This window comes from Leptodactylus fuscus, chromosome 2 (assembly GCF_031893055.1).
Source record: "Leptodactylus fuscus isolate aLepFus1 chromosome 2, aLepFus1.hap2, whole genome shotgun sequence".
Classification (NCBI taxonomy): Eukaryota; Metazoa; Chordata; class Amphibia; order Anura; family Leptodactylidae; genus Leptodactylus; species Leptodactylus fuscus.
Window position 1 is genome coordinate 252,634,522 of NC_134266.1, and position 20,557 is coordinate 252,655,078.

Consider the following 20,557-nt stretch of genomic DNA (forward strand, 5'->3'; position numbering starts at 1 on the left):
GTCTGATCATATGTATTTATGTATGTAGTGTGGAGCTGTGTGTGCAGGGCATATACAGCTGACAGTGCAGGACGTTGCAGGCTCTAGGAGCACAACCCTCTAATACCTGGGATGTAGGACACTGTCACACAACAAAGTATAAAATAATCCAGAAATTGCCAAACTACACAACACTGCACTGCAACACACCACTGCACTACATTACACTACAACACACATCGCACTGCCCTGCACTACAACACTACATAGCACACCACTGCACTACATTACACTACAACACACATCGCACTGCCCTGCACTACAACACCGCACAGCACACCGCACCGCACTCATCCTGCAACGCAGCCTAGACCCCGCCTCTCCCCACACACGTGACTGATCACATGGTCACCGCATCACCAGAGCTACTTTCGCTCTCTAGGACCTAGCATCTACCCTCAGTCAGGCTGACCCCGCCCCCTGTAATCCTCCTCCAATCCTCAGCAGGCAGTCAGATGACGCAGACAGCCCTGGACACGTGATCACAATGGAATGCAAACAATGCGGTGAACGTCCAAGTCCGTCCTGCTGTTCTGTGTCTGTGAGCTGCGGGGGGAGAGCAGAGAGGAGACCCCCGGGAGCCCGGAGACAGCGGCTGCAGCAACAACGTGCACCCTAACCAGCAGCGACTGAGCACCGGTAATAACACCCCTCCCTCCCCGCCTACATTCCCCACCGCAGACACATGTACCGCATGCACCGGACACGTAATACCAGGCATAGCTACCAGCAGGCAGGGCAAGCAGAGGGGCACACAGCCTGGGTAATGGGCAAGCAGTGCTAGAGGGGCACACAGCCTGGATAATGGGCAAGCAATGCTAGAGGGGCACACAGCCTGGATAATGGGCAAGCAGTGCTAGAGGGGCACACAGCCTGGATAATGGGCAAGCAGTGCTAGAGGGGCACACAGCCTGGATAATGGGCAAGCAGTGCTAGAGGGGCACACAGCCTGGATAATGGGCAAGCAGTGCTAGAGGGGCACACAGCCTGGATAATGGGCAAGCAGTGCTAGAGGGGCACACAGCCTGGATAATGGGCAAGCAATGCTAGAGGGGCACACAGCCTGGATAGTGGGCAAGCAATGCTAGAGGGGCATACAGTCTGAATAATGGGCAAGCAATTGTACATGAGACATCTGTGTGAGATGGGCAAGCAGTTTAGATACTGAGCATGCAATGTTATAGAGCTATACAGATTAAATACTGGGCATGCAGCGTTAATAGAGGGCATACATCTTTATTACTGGGTAAGCAAGTTATCAGGGGGCATACATTGTCGATACTGGGTAAGCAATGCTATTCTGGGAATGCAGGGTTAATAGTGGGCAGGCATCTTTATTACTGGGCAAGTAATGTTATAGGGGGCATATAGCTTAGATACTGGGTAAGCAATGTTATAGGGGGCATATAGCTTAGATACTGGGTAAGCAATGTTATGCCAGGCCTTTGGACATAAACAGTAATGACCCCGGATATCGGAAGCCTATGGGTGTCCAAGCAGTCCCCATGACCCTTCTCTCTGGTGATCGGTGTTTGAGTCCGCCGCCCTCCCCCCCTCCATCTTTAGCTTGCATTATGAATCCATTGAGGGGTTTTGCTTTGGCCAAAGTGAATGAGTTTGCTAATGACAGATTTGTAGGATTATATTCTCAGTTGAAAGTGATATTGTGCTTACTGTCACTCTATGAGTATGGCAGAGATGCTTATGACCCGCTCTTGTTGCAGTTTCCATTTTTCTGTCGCTATAGCCTTATTGGGGGCTACTACGTGCTCAGCGTACCGTTATATTATGTCTGTGGGTTGCAGGGTCATTCGACGCTTGTTCACACTGATGCCATATCTATGTAGTGTAATCCTGTTATTTGCTATTGTAGGGTGTTATGGCCGTGTGTAGTCTTTCAGTATTATGACAGTGCCTATAATCCATTAGGCTTTATGGTCAGCCTATCGGCACTACAACTATGTAGCCAACTGCTTGTTTAGGGGGCGACCAGTCCACTCTACTATTCCTGGGCATCAGTGCTACTGCATGGTGTTTTTTGCGCCAAAGATGTGCCAGTTTTCTTTTTCCAGGCCCTGCCTGCCATTTGTTACGAAAGTGAGCAGGGCTGGAACGCCTTGGACCATGAAATTTACTATATCCCATGACCGAAAACTGACTGGGGCACGGGGGCCTCCTGATCTGGCGCTGGCGGGGTAATGGATTAAGATTGGCGTACGTTACATCCATCTTAATAAATTCTCCCCAATGTGTTTCTGGATTTGTGGGGGGATTTATAGATCTGCAGTAGATGTGTAATAATATGGTGCATTTTTGGTTCTAGAGTCAAAGATATACAGTGTTTCGTGCTCCAATTTCCGCAGATACGAGCAAGAACGCCTTAGTCTGACGCTACAACTCGCGCCAGTTTTCTGTATTGTACGTCTATCCTGCAGCATGGGTGTGAGCGTGATTTATTTAAAGTCCGAATCCTCTTGAAACTTCTTAGTCTGAATTCTGCCTTGTATATATCGGTGGTGTATATAGGCGGCACAGACGTGATTTATTCTATGTCCATAGCACCAGTACAGTCCAGGGGGTTGGTATTGTCCAATATTGCTTTTTTTTTTTTTGCTCTGTCTCTCATGAAGTGACTGTTGTAGTTTTGTATGAAAACAAAGCTCCATGACCATGTTGTATCAATAAAATATTAGGCTAAATTCGTACACAGCGGTATATCCTGGTGATCTATAGTGCTGCGAAATCCGCAACAGAAATGGACATGCTGCTGATTTTAATCCGCAGCCTGTGTGGGTGACATCCGTCCCAAGTACCACAATCCTATCTGGATGTTGCCCGTGAATTTTCACGTAAATTTAGCATTTGTTTTCATTTCTATTATTTTAGGCCACAGTCATTTCAGCAAATTGTAGCTTGCGGTTTCTTAAAACCCCCCATAATAATAAGTCAGTGTGCTCGCTTGGGCCTAGTTCATTCCTGCGGCATGAGATGCACATGGGGATTTTTTTTTCCCTTTCCTAAGACTCTCTGATCGGACTGTAAATTCTCCCCAGCTTGGAATGTGCCTCTGTGACTGAGGAGCTGACGCCAAGAGGAAAGAGGAGGAGGTGAAGGAGGAACTTTAAGCAACTTCCCAAAGAGAAAGGAGGTGTCCTATTCCTCGGATTTTTTTATTTATTTATTTTTTTATCCCCCTGTCACAGAAGTTTCTAAACAGCGTCCCTCTATGAAGGAAACGACCGTGCCATTAACTGGAAAGTGGCACAGCCAAGGCTGGGAGGCGAGCCAAGGTAACGTGTATGCGGTACTTTACTCTCCCTCGCTCTGTTCGCTGCGTTTAAAACCAATTTGTCAACACGCCGGACACGTCCTCGGACGGCTGAGCCCTATTTAACAGAGGGGTGTCGTGAGGCCACTTTTACGTGGGGCAGGATCAACAGGTTGAGGTTGTTTAAGGCTTGTGCGAGGGGATTGGGAAAGCCAAAAGTCGCCTTTTTATGGGTCTGTAAAAACGTAATGTTGTCTTGGTCCGTTTAGGACTACCTACCGTTTCCATTGTGTCTTTGAGACGCAGGGACTTGTATTCCTACAGCGTCATGTGTTTGGCGTTTTTTTTATTGTTTGTAATATGGCTTTTTTTTTTTTTTATAGCTGGTTGTAAAACAGATGTGCATTTTTGTTTGTGAAAACGCCGAATATAGCGGATGAGTCAGTGGAATAAGACTTTAATCGCACTTCTATCAGAGTGGCGATCCCTCTGTGACCACAGGTATGTGGACTGCTCGGGCTGACCCTGCTAGATGCTGCGGAGAGGATTATTAATCCTTGCATGGGCATCTGACAGGGCCAAAGTAATGGCTGGTGCTGTCCCTTAAGGGAGGGGGTGTAGATTTTGTGATCCACCGTTTGCATCATCCTCCAGCCCAGATGTGCCTTTAACCTGCTTCACTGACCCTTTAACAGTCCCATGAAATACCTTGTATGGATGTAAATTGGAAGAAGATGTGTCCAGGCTTATCTTCGCCGTCATGTACTGTAGGATCTCCGCAGCATATGTTCTTCATATTTCCTACCAAAACTTCAATTAAACGTTTCCTTGCAGGGAAGCCGCCCCCGCAGTATATCCCTGACTGCTGCTGATATGATTTATTATTTATAGGGCACATGATAAAAACAAGATGTCAGGAGCGGTGACAGTCAGACGTCCATTGCAGTTTACTGTGTCAAAGTTATCACATTTTTATTTCGCTTGCAAACGTGATTGTGTTACTGAGCGGGATGAGAAGTGGATGGAGGAGAAAATGTAGTTGTGTATCTTTCGTGTCCTGTTAGAAAATGTACTGTTTATGCTAAATATAGGGGGACCCAACCCCTTTGGTACAATGGCGGACATTACCATTAGGGTCAGCGTCTTATTTTAATCTCTTAGGGTCACTTTCTGTATAGAGTGTTTGCAGTCTCATTGTTGTAGATGTTGGATTCTATCAATGTGACCTTCTATATGAACAAATCATTGAAGGCTAGAATCCCCCTTTAAATAACCTATTGCTAATGACTACTAAACCAACAGGGTTGGCTTGGCCAATTTGTATTGGAATAGGAAGTCAATGTCAGAATCGGAGATGTGGGAATGGGGGAACATTGGAGGGGAGTATAGTCCTTGTAAGTTATTTTTTAATTGAAATTGCAGCCCAATGCCAGAGATTTCTAGACCATTGTAAATCCCCTTTAAATCTGAGTATTCTTGAAAGGAGTCACAAGCCCGGGCTCCACTGCGACTTATAGGAGGAGAATTTACATGCAATTCCCAACATTTGCAAGAATTCCAACCGTACTTGTAATAGTTTTTTCCCTATAGAGGTATTCTGAGGTTGCATGGTGGTCACTGTTCCCTGATTTATTGCCATACGACCTGATTTCACCTTGAAATAATGTATGGTACTTCTTGGCCGTTGTATGTCTTACATCAGGATCTCGGAGCTTCTGGACAAGCCTATGGTACCTATGAAACTTCTCACAAGTCATAGATCTGCAGCTGATTTTGACGCATATTCTGCCCTGAAATCAGCAGCAGATTCTTGTATTGTATTCAGCGGGAAGCAGAGATCAGAGCAGGGCAGTGAAAAAATAAACTTTTTATCGCCATAGATTACGCGTCTGATTCAACCGTAGAGTCCATGGCTCAAGACAGCCCCTGTTAGACTTGTTCATCTGGACCTAATCTTGTTTTAGCGTTCTCCCTGAGGAAGAGGTAGAAAATGAAGAGGAACATAAGGGTGCACTCACACCGAGGAAAATGGTGAGGAATCTGGTTTGGAATTTCAGTGCTGAAAAAAATAGCTTCCCATTGACTTCCTTTTTCTGCTAGAGGAACCCAATGAAGTCAATGGGAGGCTTTTTTTTCACCGCTGAAATTCCACGCCAAATTTCTCACCATTTTCCTCTGTGTGAATGGACCCTTAGGTGGTTGTCCACCTCAAATTCTTCTTCATTTTCCACCATGTGAACTTACCCTTAGTATAAAAAATGAACGGTATCTGCGTGCCACCCATGTTTTTCACTGACCCATACACTTGGATGAATGGACAGGGATATGACTTGATGTGTTCTTTGCGGCTCATTTCTATTTCCTGGATACACATCAATAAAAACTACGGATGTGTGTACGGGCTGTAGACTTGAATGGATCAGTATACGATCTGCAATTATGGACCTATTATTGTGGTTATAGGTTCGCACTAACGTTCTGCTTGGGGACCCGAAAGACGGAAACTCTATCCGCTTAAAATGGGGTTTCCGGGTTCCCTTGGTGGACTTTTCTCTCTGCCTTTTTTTAAGCGGAATGTAGGACGGAGTTTCGTATGGACAGTCGTGTGCCAGAAGCCTTATACCTGCAGGTGCATGCAGTTTCACGTGACGCCCCTTAGATAGTCCCTGTGCTTCATATTTTTGGACCATACCTGCTCCTTTTACTGATCTTTTCTGCTGCTGAAGGCCCGTCTTAGCCGTTCGCTATAAGATGGAGACCTAATGTCACGGCGAGCAGCGCCTGTTCTCCGTAGAGGTTAAACAGACTGCATGCTTGGAAGGTTTAGTTTAGTATAAACACAGCAGATATTTCAGGTATGTTATTAAGTGCACAAGAATACACAGGCTTGGCTTTACTTGCTCTTTCTTATTCCTGAAGGCATGTATGGGGATCCTTGAGCATTCCATCTCATTGAGCTGCTCCGTGTGACAACCAGCCTCCTGTTCATGGCAAACGATGAGAGGTTGTCATTGTCAGCGCGCTGTGTCCTTATTTCCTACTGCCCTGTACGTGGATCAGACTTGTATTCATGCCGTTATATCCTTCCCCTGTTCTCCAGCTTCCTTGGAAGTTACTGGATCTCCATGTCAAAAAGTATGCAAATTAGCTTTCTTCCTTCTAGCAGACTCTCTGTTAGGACCAACCACTTAAAGGGGTTTTCCAGACTTGTTAAAGGGGTTGTTCAGGATAACCGTAGTAAGCCGCCATGTTTGTCACCTGTAAGTCACCTGATCACAGCAGCCAATGCTATGATATTCCACCACTGGATAATGCCGGGCAGCTTGGCTGCCAAGATCGTGACGTCAGACAGTATAGTAACATAGAAACTTCTTCTTCCCGCTCTAGAAGAATGAAATATCATCTGACTGTTTGGAATTGCTTCAATCCATGTCACACCTCTTCATTTTTCTGTGTCTTCTCTTCCAGGTTGAGAATGTGGATCTCTTCGCTGTTTGTGATTGTTTACGCCATAATCCATGGAAATCCTATGATAATCCAACCTCCTAAAACAACAACCTGCTGAACGCCATAAACTGGATTCACCATGAGGCCAAAAACTTTCCCCACAACCACATATTCTGGAAACAGCAGGCAGAGACTGCAGGAAATCCGTGAGGGACTGAAACAGCCATCCAAACCACTGGCTCAGGGTATATCGGTTGGACCTTCCAATGACAGCCTCATGGACTCTAAAGTTCTTCCTGGCAAGGACCCAGGACGACAGCAGCAACAACAGCAGCAGTTGCGACAGCCAGCCAAGTTTGCGCCCTACCAGAAGGCTCTCCGGGAGATCCGCTACTCCCTTCTACCTTTTGCCAATGAATCTGGAAACCTGGCCGCGGTGGAGGTGAATAGGCAAATGCTGCAGGACCTGGTGAAAGTGGGTTGTGATCAGGTATGTGACGGGCAGACCTTGAATAAAAGCGACAGTATATCCCCATTATTAGGTCCCTTGCTGGTCTTTCTGTTCCTTCTGGATATGCTGCTAATCTAGACCAGTGACCGTCACCATATCCTGTATGTGTAGAGGATGTGGAGACCAGCAGGGAACCAAGGCCACATTCAGACGGGATGTGCAAGAGAATCTGTGAGGTTTCTCGTTTTATTTATTTACGTATTATTTATACTCCTTGTAAGCCTTTGGGTATTTTACCCAGTGGAAAATCCCTTTAAGCGTAGCTGTTACGTATAATATGTGTGAGTTATGGGTTATATTAGATGCAATAATACGCTCCTCTGAACACCACGGCGCTCGTCCTAAAGGAGATCTGATCAGAGGGCAATGCTTTCCAATGGAAAGTATCCCCATCCGCTAAATTGGCTGCAGTGATGTTATGTGGAGTATATATAAATGTATTGACCAGATTGAACAAATTCTCTTCCAAAGATAAAGCCGTCTCCCTCCTAACCAGCCTAATCCCTCCGCATTCCCGAGTGCAGTGTATTTAAAGTCTGAGGTCTCGACACTGTCTTCTCGAGGAATCTAGAATGGCCGGGATGTTTTCATGCTAAGCTGGTCTGCACCTACTAGATCTTGTCACGTGCATTACATGTCGGGCTTGGAATTTAAGTGTTGGCTTATCTTTCTTTTTATTGATTGCATTCCACCATTCCTTTGATCTTTGTGGCATGGGTTGCATTTTTAGAAGTTTTTCACCAGATTGGAGTCTCCAAGTGCATCTCGGATATATAAATGCAGTGTGGAGCAAATGGCCGGCTTATGTATAGCACCTCTTCGCTTTAGAGCAGTGGTCTGCAAGCTGCTCCTTGCCAGCTGTTACTGAACTGCAACTCCCAGCGTGCCCTTAAAGTCGGGAGTTGTAGTTCTGCAGCAGCTGTAGACCACTGTTTGCGCATGGCCTAGTGTGATAGCCGAGCGTCTTCAGGTTGTCCAGCCAAGCCGCAGTCTGTTGGTAAACACAACCCATATTACCCAGACCACATACTGCAGTCTGAATTTGTCCTTATTATGTAGTGACTTGTAGCTGTGTTTGCTTCCAGGTATTTGGCACCGTGTAGAGAAGTGCTAAGTACCCATGTAACACCGGCTTGTGAGATTTCTCTCAACATAACCCATTACGACTTTTGTTTGTTTATGGGGTCTTCTAAGATTTGGTAAAGGGAACACCGGCGGGTCCTAGTGTTACATCAATGCAAGTCATGTCAGAGGAAGCCCATTGACAATAGTCTAGGAGTGGAGGTGTTCCTCTGTAAGGTTGGGTCCTACCCTTCCTTAATTGTACGTCTTCTCCCTATTTCATGACTTAAATGCTGAATATTTTTAATGTACCAGAGGAGACTATGGATAAGTTCTTTGCAGACGTCTGCTTTTTGGTGCACATAAATGACAGCAATGTCTGCTGGTGGAAGATCCTTCTGGTGCATGCTGGGAGATGTAGTTTTCATGATCTGGTTCCAGACGTATCTGTTCTTTTATCACTGTCAGCCCATAAAGAGTGTGTGCGTTGTATGAATGCATGCCTGGGACATCTAAGCCCTGTCATATAATAGAGAGGACCCTTAAGTGCTTCAGCACATGGACCCTTTGTAGGCTGACTGTCAATGACTACAGAGGTGAAAATGACATATTCGGAATAAAATTCTTATCACCTATCCGGCCATTGCAACAGTATGAGGGTGATAGAACTATGACAGATTCCCTTTAACAGACCAAAATGTTGCGTCTTATAGGATCTTTGGGACATGCATCATGCCCCATTATTGGAATTAGGAAACTGCATGATCAGCAAATCTAATCTAGGTCTGCTACCTTAATGGGGTTATGCCAAGTATTGAAGTTGGCTCCCATCGACCCTGAGTGGCAGGGTGCATGCTCATCCTTCTGCTCCATGAGGACGGGAGAACCAGACCCCAATGCAGGAGATTGGTGCTATTCCCAGTGGTTGGGCACCCATTGATTATGAAGTTGTCCCCTTCAGATCTTGGTGCAACCTCTTTAACCACCCCTTTAATTTCTTTCTTGTTGCTTTGCTCCCAGATCTACATTATTTGTTGCATGTCTTTAAAGATAAGGAATTGCCAATAGTGTTTCCATATAGCGCATGGAGCGCCATGGTAGACTTCCTCCATTAAAACAACGTGAGTCCCCCTGACCTCTGTCTCTCTAGGTGTCGGCCACCTCCAGACGGAGACCGCACGGTGAGACCTCTTCATCCATGTCTGTGGTCTGTTTGGAAACAACCGTAGGTGTTGTCTGCCTTGGAAAAAACCCGTACTGAAATGGGGTTTTCCCAAAAAGTACTGTAATATAATGCAAACCCTCTTTTAACATATTTGAGGCTTTGGAAAGAGCCTGAAATAAAATAAAATAAAATAAAAATTCAGGATTTTATGATCATTGTGTTGTAATTGGGAAATGTAGTCCTCAAGTGAAATAGATTTGTTCACCTCTGATGTAAGGGGAACATGATAGAGTTGGTTTACATCTGTCCATATGGGGCCCCCCCGAACGGGATACCAAACGCAATTGCAAGCGCTGTGCAGTAAAAGCACATGGACCCCATAGACTATAATGGGGTCCGTGCGCTTGCAGACAGATCTCCGCAGGGAACATGCGGACAGGAAAGTAGTTCACAATCTACTTTCCTGTCCACATGATTCGTGCATAGATCTCACGGCAAGCACACAGACCCCATTATAGTCTATGGGGTCCATGTGCTTTTACTGCACAGCGCTTGCAATTGCGTTTGGTATTCCGTTCCGGGGGTCCCCATGCAGACTCCCCTGGACAGAATACCAACGCAGATGTTGATAGGTGGAGTGGATAGGGCTGGGCGATTTAATCGTAAAAAAATAAAACCGAATATCAACCACAATTAACCAGTGTGATTTTGTTCACGTTGGATATTTTGGATCGGATACTACAGTTTGTGAGGTTCTGCCTGTGACCAAACGCGTCTGAATTGGAACCGCTCTTTAACCCCATAGATAGTTTCGGTTTGGCCGCGTTCAGTCTGAACAAAACCATCAGGCGAACCTCGCGAGAAGGATCATTGTCGTACTGTAAAGGGGGTGTGGTTTAAAAGTGATTGCAATTAATCGCAATTTTAATTTGGGTCATAATTGCCCAGCTCTAAAACAAGGCGCTCATATTTTTTTATTTTTATTTTTTTTTCCCATCAATTTCAATACGTAAACTATTAACTTCCTTGAAGTCTGTTTGTAGAAACTTGTGTTTTTTCTTCTAGTATTGCAGCAAAACCATGACGAAAACGTATATAAAGCATATATATGTTGTTTTTTTTCCCTTCCTTCTTGGTATTGAAATTTCTTCAGGGCATCGCTGGACAAATGCTAGCATGTGGTTACGGCAGCTTTTTCCAGTGCACCATTAAAATACCCTGCTAAATATTGCACGCGTGTTGCCTGCACGGAATCGGACAGAGACAAATGGGTTAACCAGAGCCCACATTCCAGAGTGGAAATAGTGGAGCAGTGTGGTCCTGGGTGGGGGGTGGCCGGAGTTTCCTTGCAGTTCCTCCAGCCCGTTACTGGGAGAGGAAATGTGTCAGGCTAATTACAAGCATTCCTGGCTTTTTCCAGGGGGTGTTGTCCCTTCCTTACCATTGAATTGGCTGCACAGGACAAAAGCATGTAAAGAGGATTATTAATGGCTGCAAATATGACTAAAATGTAAAGTATGATCTGTGCGAATTCTTGCATGTTAATGGAGGTTATTTCTTTGTTTCGTTGGCGGTGTGAGATTTATTCATTAGGAGTTCAGCGGCTTCTCCGGTTACCAGCAATTTACTCTAAAACTATACATGTGCGGAGGACCCCGACCGCTGCCGTACAGACACAGGGGGGAGATTTAAGAAAACTATCGCAGTACAGCGTTCATTGATCCAAAGCAGAATGTGAAATTGTGTTGTGATGCATTGCTATGGGCAACAGAGTTTTTCTTTAAGGTAGTTGTATAGGTCTCCGAAAGTGTTTTTGTGCTTATTCCTCCCTTGGCCATTTGATATAGCGTATCCCTATAGCATTGGTCCCTTCACTCTACAGGTTACTATAGGCCGAATAGTAAGATTTCCATCACTATTAGGGATTTCCAACACTAAGATATTGATGACCTATCCTTAACATAGGTCATCGGCATTGGTTCCATGGGAACCCCCACTGATCAGCAGTTTAAAGAGGCCGCTGCGGCCTCTTCGCTCCTTGCCAAGCACCACTTAACTCCACCTGAGGCCTACACGAGCTCGGCTGAGCATGTATATGTTAGAATTGGGGAGAGCGCAGCAGACTCCTCTTTTCTCATCTGAGAATTGGGCATGTTAAAATCTAACAGTCTGATCCTTCTATCTCTCTACATCTGCAGTCGAAGAAGAGTCCTGAGGTCTCTATATGTACCTTAAATGGTTAGATGGCCCTACCGAAATCAGCGGGGTAGTCAAGTGTCAATGTAACGTTCATGGCCACGGTTATAAAATATGAAACGCCCTCGACAGTGCTAATATTTTGGGGGCAGATTCACTAAAGGGGTTGCTCAGTTCAGGATAGGTCATCAATAAGTGGGCAGTGGAGGTCTGATACCCGGGACCCCTGCTGATCAGCTGTGTATGCTTTCTGTTACATAGCGGCTATGCAATTTAATAAGTGTCACCCCCTTCAATGAGCTGATCAGCGGGTCCCTGAGTGCCCGACCCCTACTAATATTATTATTATTATTATTATTATTATTTATATCATTGATTTAAATGCGGCCTGTCGCTGTCTGACATTTTCCTCCACCAATTTTCAGGCAGACACTATGATGGAGACTCCGGCACTGATGTGGCCATAGCCATATACAGTAGCAGCCACCTAATAGTCCTTGTATCTTTTACTGTCCGGCGTGACTGGCCGATCCTGTATCCTGCTGTATGTTTACAGAACCATCCACCTTTGTCTTCGTGTTTTGCGTGTAGTAAGGAATCTTTCTCTCCTCTTATATTCTTTGTCCCGATTCTGTATGTACTTCCAGTCACTCTTTAACTCCTCAGGTCACTGAGCTTGGCAGTCATTAAGTACAGGAAGTATCTTGGCGCGGCACGCCAACCACCTGGACTTCCTCTTGGCTGGCACTGTCAGAGTAGGGAAGGATAGGGAGTGGAATCGTCCCTTCCCTTGCCCTGACTATGTCCATACTATAAATCAATTCATCTGCTATAATAATATTACTAATACCGCAATCATTTTTGTTTCTTTGGACATTGACTTTAACCCCTTCCTATCAGTGTTTATTGGTCGTATTAGGGTACTGTTTAGGGTACATACAACTATTTAAAGGGATTCTATCATTGGTGTCAGTACTTTTGAGATAAAGACCTTCCTGGATAGCCTTTAAAAAGGCTATTCTACTACTACCTTCTTTTTTTCGATTCTCCCGCCGTTCTCTTGTAATCCTGGTTAATTACTTTATGTAAATGATCCCACGGGGCACCATGGGGCCTGCAAGCACTCCCCTACGTCATACCTTCATTCACGTCCCTCCATTGCTCGTGCCCTGTCTGCCCTCTTCCTGCCAGATCGCGCTGCGGCATTTGAATTCCCGGGCATGCGCAGTTACACTCCGTTCAGAGCTGTACTGCACACGCTGAGCGCCATTTTACTTTAGCTCGCTCAGTATGCTGTTCTATAGCGAGCTACAACAAAATGGTGCTCGGGCATGTGCAGTACTGCTCTGAACAGACCGGAACTGCTCATGCTCTATTAAACAGTTTTTCTCTGTAACTCCGAAACAACCCCAGTATAATACAGGACCTATACAGTGATGTACTGTGCCGTACTAGTGTGAATAAAGTACTTGTCTTTGCTTTGGAAAGACTTCTATTTATCTCCAGCTTCAGTCTAAGGGTGCATTCACACTGAGTAAACGCTAGCTTATTTTGTAGAGTAAAATTACACTTGTAAATTTTGCTATCCCATTGACTTCAATGATATTTTTTTACAAGTGTAAAAATACGCCTGTAAAAAATACGCCTGTAAAAAATACGCCTGTAAAAATACGCCTGTAAAATGTCATTGAAGTCAATGGGATAGCAAAATTTACAAGTGTAATTTTACTCTACAAAATAAGCTAGCGTTTAATCAGTGTGAATGCACCCTAAGGCTCGGTTTCTTGTTTTCTCTTCTATACTTTCTGCTCACTTCTTATCTCCCCTCTCCATAGACTTCTATAGTCCTGAGTCTTGCTGATCTGCAGCTCACGTCAAAATGAATATAGCAAAGGATTTTTTCCCCATTTCCCTGTGAAAGTAGTTTTAAGTGGGGCAGCACTGCAGAGCTAGAGTTCTGGGTTCGAATCATGCCAAGGACAACATCTGCAAGGAGTTTGTATGTTCTCCCCGTGTTTGCGAGGATTTCCTCCCATACTCCAAAGGCATACTGATAGGGAAAAAAATATAGATTGTGATTCCTTTCTATGTGGCACAGCGAGAAAGCCATTTATGCAAAATCTGTGGAAATGACTGCCTACTTAAAGGAACTTAACGTCTAATAACTTGATCACTGGAATAGTTTTGCAACTTGGATGTGCTACAGTACCTGGCACCCCCTGGACAGCTCCTTTAAGCGCAGTAAACTGTGATTTCCAGCTCAAAGCAGCCTGTGATGAAGCAACGATGGTGGTAATACATAATAGATGAACGTTTGTCAAATTCTCCAAAATTGACAGGACCAGTTGTCCTTCTAATTTGTATGTGGGTGTCCAGACTCTCCCCGATGATAGATTAAAGAAGGACTGGCTGCCGCCATAGTTGTTTGACAGCAGTTTATTCCCCTTTTCCTACTAAGCTGACCTGTAACGGGTGCTACATAGTGGTCAGAGCCATCTGCTTCATGCTGCATCCACTGTATAGTTCTGGTCCTGAATTCGCTGATTGCTGGCCGTGTAACCAAACTGATCTGATTCTGATGACCTAAAAAATATGTCCTCCATATTAAATGCCTGGAAAACCCCTTTAAGCCGCTCGTTTTTACTTCAGCTGAATATACGAATCTATTCTGCCCAAAGCTTGTGCCAGGAAAGTTGCTTATTATTAGAAAGCCAAACGTTCTGGGTGTAGACATATAATCATTGCTCGGTAATTGCTGAGGAAGGTTAAAAAACATGACTGTTAAACTTGGCAATGTGCACAGTCTACAGCTAGGAGGTGCAGGATGAGCGTCCACACCAGGGTATATCCCGTATTACCTGCGATTTATGGGAAGGATCCAGACTTGTCGCACATTCTTGCTTTGCAGTGCTGACTTCCTGCTCCATGTCTTCCAGATCTGCAGGACGCGTCTGGTTTTAACTATGTTTAGATTTTGCATTTCGGTTTGACCTATATTTCTTACTGTTTTTACAGTTGCAGACACTGTTATACATCTTATTCCGTGTACTTAGAGATGATCGTCCTCGATTCAACATACGGGAGGAGGAGAAATGGAAGCCCTCTAGTTCAATATACATAGAGGAGAATCTCATTGCTGTTTGGGTTAACCTAGATCAGTAAGTTTTAGTAGTGTTAAAGGGGCTTAGGCCATCGATATCAGATAGGTTGTGCATCTAACTTTGGGCTCTCTTGCCCATCAACTATATATATATATATATATATATATATATATATATATATATATATATACACATAGACCATTAGGCTTAAAGAAACAGTATAATGTACTTGGAAACGTCTATGCACCTCACTATGTAATTTCACGTTTCAAAAAGAATTTAAAACTTGTATGTTGTTTAGTAGTTTCCCTTGCAGGCTGTATATACACTTGAAGATGGGGTGGAGAAGCCTGGAATTACTGTTGCACTTTACTTCCTCCTTGCTCCGTGTCAGCAGCAGGAGCAAATAGAAAGATTGAGATAGACATAAATTAACTTGGTATTTGCTTTCCATCCCTTGTTAGGTTTTCTGTGTATTTGTAGTGGGAACGTCTCAGCTGATAAAGTCCTGTGATCACAGCAGCATCAGCACAGATTCAAGCAGGAAAACTCTGCAATGTGAAAAAGGGACAAATGAGGCCTGGATCACATCTGCTTCGGTAATCCGTTCAGGGAACTCCACCCGAATGGATTACTGAATGCATTGGCAAGCGGTGTACAGTGAAAGCACACGGACCCCATATACTATAATGGGGTCCGTGTGCTTTCCACACAGATTTGGCATGGAATATGTGGACAGAAAAGTACTTCACGATCTACTTTCCTGTCCGCATGACTCATGCGGAGAGCACACGGACCCCATTATAGTCTATGGGGTCAGTGTGCTTTCACTGCACACCGCTTGCCAATGCGTTCGGTAGTCCATTGTGGGGGGTCCCGATGCCGACTTCCCTGAACAGATTACCAACGCAGATTTGAACCAGGCCTTAAGGGAGGAATGGCAGCTATATAGGGTGAGCTGGTAAGCTTTTAGATAGGGACAGGGTTGCAGCTTTTCTATAACATTAAAAGCACAGGTATAAGGACCATGTAAGTGTCCCCTAGAGGCATGGCATCTACCCCCGGTGTGCACATAGTAGAGGTTGAAAACCAAGACCTATGTTTTATTTTAAAAATTTCCATGTAAGGGAGTTTGGAGCCCCTAGATTAATATGCTTATGGACGTCCCAGGCCCACTGTACTTGGCCGTTGCAGCTTTTTAGCCAGTTACATAAGTAGGATTCTTTATTCTTATTGCAATTGGAACAAAGCTGCGTCTAAGTAGAATTTACATTGACAGTAGGAGAGAGATATTCCGAGCGATGGCAGTCATTACTATTAGATTTACAACTTTGGCTGACTAAGCCACCATATATTAATTTTTCTCATTTTTTTTTAAGTTGTCATCTCCATTTTATAAATGAGAAATTTTGGAATTGCTTCAACTTTATCTTCCAGAAACCGACGCATTTTTCTGATAAGATATTCGGTGGTAGACCGGGAAGGTTTGCCGGGGATCTCAGGGCAGACAGTGTAATGTAGATCAGCAGTTAAATATGTCTGCAGTGTAACGTAGCCGCCTCCTGTGAAGGTATGAGCACTATGTATATCTTACACATTCCTCTCTAGGTACAACTCATGCATTGACTCTGACTAGACATGTTTTTTTTTTTTTCTTTTTCTAAATTCCAAATCTTTGTAACCTTGAAAAAATGTTTTCTCTGAGCAATTTGAGTATATTATTGTGGCTGGTTATATTGGTGTGATTCACTGAGGCCCTTAGGTTATATACACACGGATGTATTATATGTTGTATGGAACTGATTTCATACAGGACGTGCTATATTATGGAGTATTGCTTCATTCACATATGGCCCCCAGCGGATCATCACACTGGAGCACAAACAGATCATACAGCTTCATAGTACAGAGACTGCAAGGAACGCTGTGTGCACGGGGACTTAGTTCAGGCACAATGGAAACCTTTTGGCACAAGTTTTGATAATTGTTTAAAATGTTGATTTTGCTGCAAGGGCATAGTAAATTCCTCTAATTTAATGGCTATGTCAGGGCTCCTGTACTCCCCTGATGGCTGTATGCAGACCCAAGGAGTAATACTGAGTTTGGGAATATACATAGATTGAGATTCAGCATCTTTAAAAAAAGAAAAAAAAAAACAAGCAGTATAAATACTATCAGGATTCAGAGAGAGCCTGCGAGTTCTCTGCTTTCTCTAAGCTCCCATATGGAAAGCCTGTGAATCCTGCTTTCCCTGCCCACACGTACAGAAAGCCTGTGAATACTACCTTCGCCACCCACACGTAAAGAAAGCCTGTGAATCTTACTTTCCCTGCCCAAACGTTAGGAAAGCCTTTGAGTCCTGCTTTCCCTGCCCAAACGTAAGGAAAGCCTGTGAGTCCTGCTTTCCCTGCCCAAACGTAAGGAAAGCCTGTGAGTCCTGCTTTCCTTGCCCAAACATAAGGAAAGCCTGTGAGTCCTGCTTTCCTTGCCCAAACGTAAGGAAAGCCTGCGAATCCTGCTTTCCCCGCCCAATTGTAAGAAAAGCCTGTGAGTCCTGCTTTCCCCGCCCAAATATAAGGAAAGCCTGTGAGTCCTGCTTTCCCTGCCCAAAGTAAGGAAAGCCTGTGAGTCCTGCTTTCCATGCCCAAATGTAAGGAAAGCCTGTGAGTCCTGCTTTCCCTGCCCAAACGTAAGGAAAGTCTGTGAGTCCTGCTTTCCCCCGCCTACACATAAGGAAAGCCTTCGAGTCTTGCTTTCTCTGCCCAAACGTAAGGAAAGCCTGTGAGTCCTGCTTCCCCACCCATACATGACCGATGATTGACCGCTCTTTAAGTGTACAGTTTCACACAAGGAAAGCAATCAAAGCTGTGGCAAGCTGGACTTACAGACCTACTTTAGGGGTGACAGCAGCATTTACAGAACTATTTTTAGTTTAGTTTTTTTTTTTTTTTTAATGTATGACTCCTTAAAAAAAAAAAAGTTCTGTCTCTAGAAGGCCATCCGGTCTTTTGGTATTTCCTTAAGAAGCTATAGCTGTTGATTTATAAGGATGGGAACTTAGACTCTGCAGCAGGAATTACTCTATCAAAGTGATAATCCAGCAGAACACTAGTTGTACCACAGCATGATATGCCGACCCTGGAGGATGATCTTAGGTGAAAGTAGTATCTTCTACTCTGGAGATGCAATCTCTGGATTATAAGGCATTGCATATGCACTAACCATATCGCGGTCATTCTATTATTTATGCTGTGTATGGAGTCTGCTGGTCTGTACACTTATATATTGTTCTGGGGCTCTTGTCTTCTGGGCTCTGTTATATATGGAGTCCTGGTTGACGCAGCACAGTGTCCTCATTTTGGAATGCCCATGTTTTTTCCAGTCCAGACACATTATTTTTGGAGTGGGAATACCTTTTGCAGATTTAGTTTTGAGCATTGCTAGTTCGACACATACTGCACATAGCTGGAAGGCCATGGCGACTGAATTCGTAAAGCCAGACTTCAGAGCAGAGATTCCTCGCGTAATAAGTGATCTTTTTAGAGCCACATATATAAACCGTTGGATTTCTGGAAGAGATTGAACAAATATAAAATATCCCAGAAATTCACATTCGAGTCATAGATCTTTGTATAAAAACAGTTCAATATTCTGGTTGTCTCGTGGTGAACACAAATTACAATACAAGATTCACTATATCTTATTTATTCATAAATATTCAGGAGGAATAACAGAGGAACGTCACAATGCAGAAGGCTTCATCTGATGTGACAGAATATACTGCAGAGTCTTCTGGCCTTAGACCAGTGATGGCGAACCTTTTAGAGACAGAGTGCCCAAACTGCAACCCAAAACCCACTAATTTATCACAAAGTGCCAACATGGCAATATACCCTTAATAATGTGCGGATCCACAGTTGCACACAATTACAGACTTGCAAAATATGGTAATACGAATGGCGCTTTATAGAGCTTTCTGCTCCACTGTGACCAGCACACAGCACAATCTGCTCCACAGTGGTCCCCACACAGTACAATCAGCTCTACAGTGTCCCCCACACAGTACAATCTGCTGCACAGTGGCCCCCACACAGTATAATCTGCTGTACAGTGGTCCCCACACAGTATAATCTGCTGTACAGTGGTCCCCACACAGTACAATCTTCTCCACAGTGGCCCCCACACAGTACAATTTGCTCCATGGTGGCCCACACACAGTATAATCTGTTTCACAGATGCGTGCCGAAAGAGAGGGCTCTGAGTGCCACCGGTTCGCCATCATGGCTGCAGGCCAATAATGGCCTTGGCTAGTATTTATCCCAAGGGGCCAATCTGTAGCTGTTATCATTTCTCTAAGTTTAGGATCGCTGTAGATTCACCAGGACAAAGAAATCTTCCTCCAGCATCTCCGGCAGAAAAGGAATCCATAGTTGGGAGCCCAGTGCATCACGTATAGGCTCACACAGGGGCTCAAATGTGGTACAAATTTGATATATGGATTTGGCTCCAAGAAGTTTTGAATGACTGCTGGCAGAGGAACCCAGAACTGAGTGTTTGCCATACATCTGAGAGGAGGACCCCCACAGAGGCGTCCCTTTACATATGGATTCACCACAATATAAATCTGATGGAAATTACAGTAATTTGGAACTTGAGTTTGGTTACAGTCTCTCCTCTATATGGACAATAGACTTTTTTTTTTGCTGCACTATCACTTTAAAATACTTGAAACTGAATGGAAGGGGTTTTATATTTCATGAAAGTGAAGCAGTTGTTGGAACGCTCTTACCCGCAGCGTTTCTGAGAAATCTGTCTTTAATAAGCAGGTATGAAATGTTTACATTCTCAGAAGAGAATGGCAAAAATGGCAGGAATGATGGCTTGAAGAGTACACGTTCCACAAAAATGTATTGCACCCCTCCGACTCCGCGTTACATATGCTCTTAATCTAGATGATCTTTTGTGGAGAATTTAAAAGGGTAACCTAAAAGTGCCACGGTGTCTTCGATAGCAGAAGAGGGCACAGCCCAACTAGAACTTTTTGAACCATGAGCCATGCCACTCCTTCCGTCCATGAAATTCTGTCCATCCATTTCTTTGAAATCCTGAAGAGAGGTCATGGTCTGTGAAGCAGTTACGTAAACTGGCATCTAGTTCTTATGGATTTCCAATCCAACCCTCCAGATCAGACTAGAAAACACACTTCCCAATGTCCTGGGGAAGAACCATGAAGTGAGTACACAATGCTTATTGCCGTGAGGGTCGTACAGAACACCCAATATAACCGACTGGCAAACACAGCCATATGATGTCGATAGATGAATAGTGGTGTGGAAACTGAAGCTCACTTGGTGAAACTGGCTGGCACACTCCTCAAATACATGGACCGGGTGGTAAATGTGAAGAGATGTTTATTGAACAGAACGCATTTTGGAGTTCAGCTTATAAGAACGCGCGCGTTCGTCAGATCTCAGTGTTCTGAAAGGTGGCGTGCAGCAGTGAGGACTTCTGGATACCACGAAGTTTATCTTTTCAATAAATGTCTCTTCACATCTACCCCTTGATCTGTGTATTTGAAGAGTGCGTCACGCAGTTTTTTGCAAACTGAACTTCAGTTTCCACCCCACTCTTCATATGGGGCATTGTCTGGCAGTATAGGGCTTATCAAGACTGGCATACAAACTAATGGTACTTTTAATTCTCCCCATTATGTCCCACAAGTTGATGATGTAGTGAGTAGTCACCTTCCAAGACTTGTAGAAGCCAGG

General features: G+C 44.4%; 1 protein-coding gene across 2 annotated transcripts in view; it reads left to right on the forward strand.

Moving 5' to 3' along the window:
- Window positions 1-518: 518 nt before the first annotated feature.
- LATS2 (large tumor suppressor kinase 2) overlaps window positions 519-20,557 on the forward strand; it is a 37,262-nt gene continuing 17,223 nt past the window's right edge. Inside the window, exons 1-2 of one of the 2 annotated variants that reach the window (XM_075266040.1) lie at window positions 519-678; window positions 6,776-7,244. In XM_075266040.1, coding sequence (XP_075122141.1) covers window positions 6,894-7,244 — 351 coding nt within the window. In that variant the 5' untranslated portion in view covers window positions 519-678; window positions 6,776-6,893. Of the gene's footprint in view, window positions 679-3,247; window positions 3,330-6,775; window positions 7,245-20,557 lie in introns of those variants that run through there. The other variant, XM_075266041.1, reaches the window with a different exon arrangement.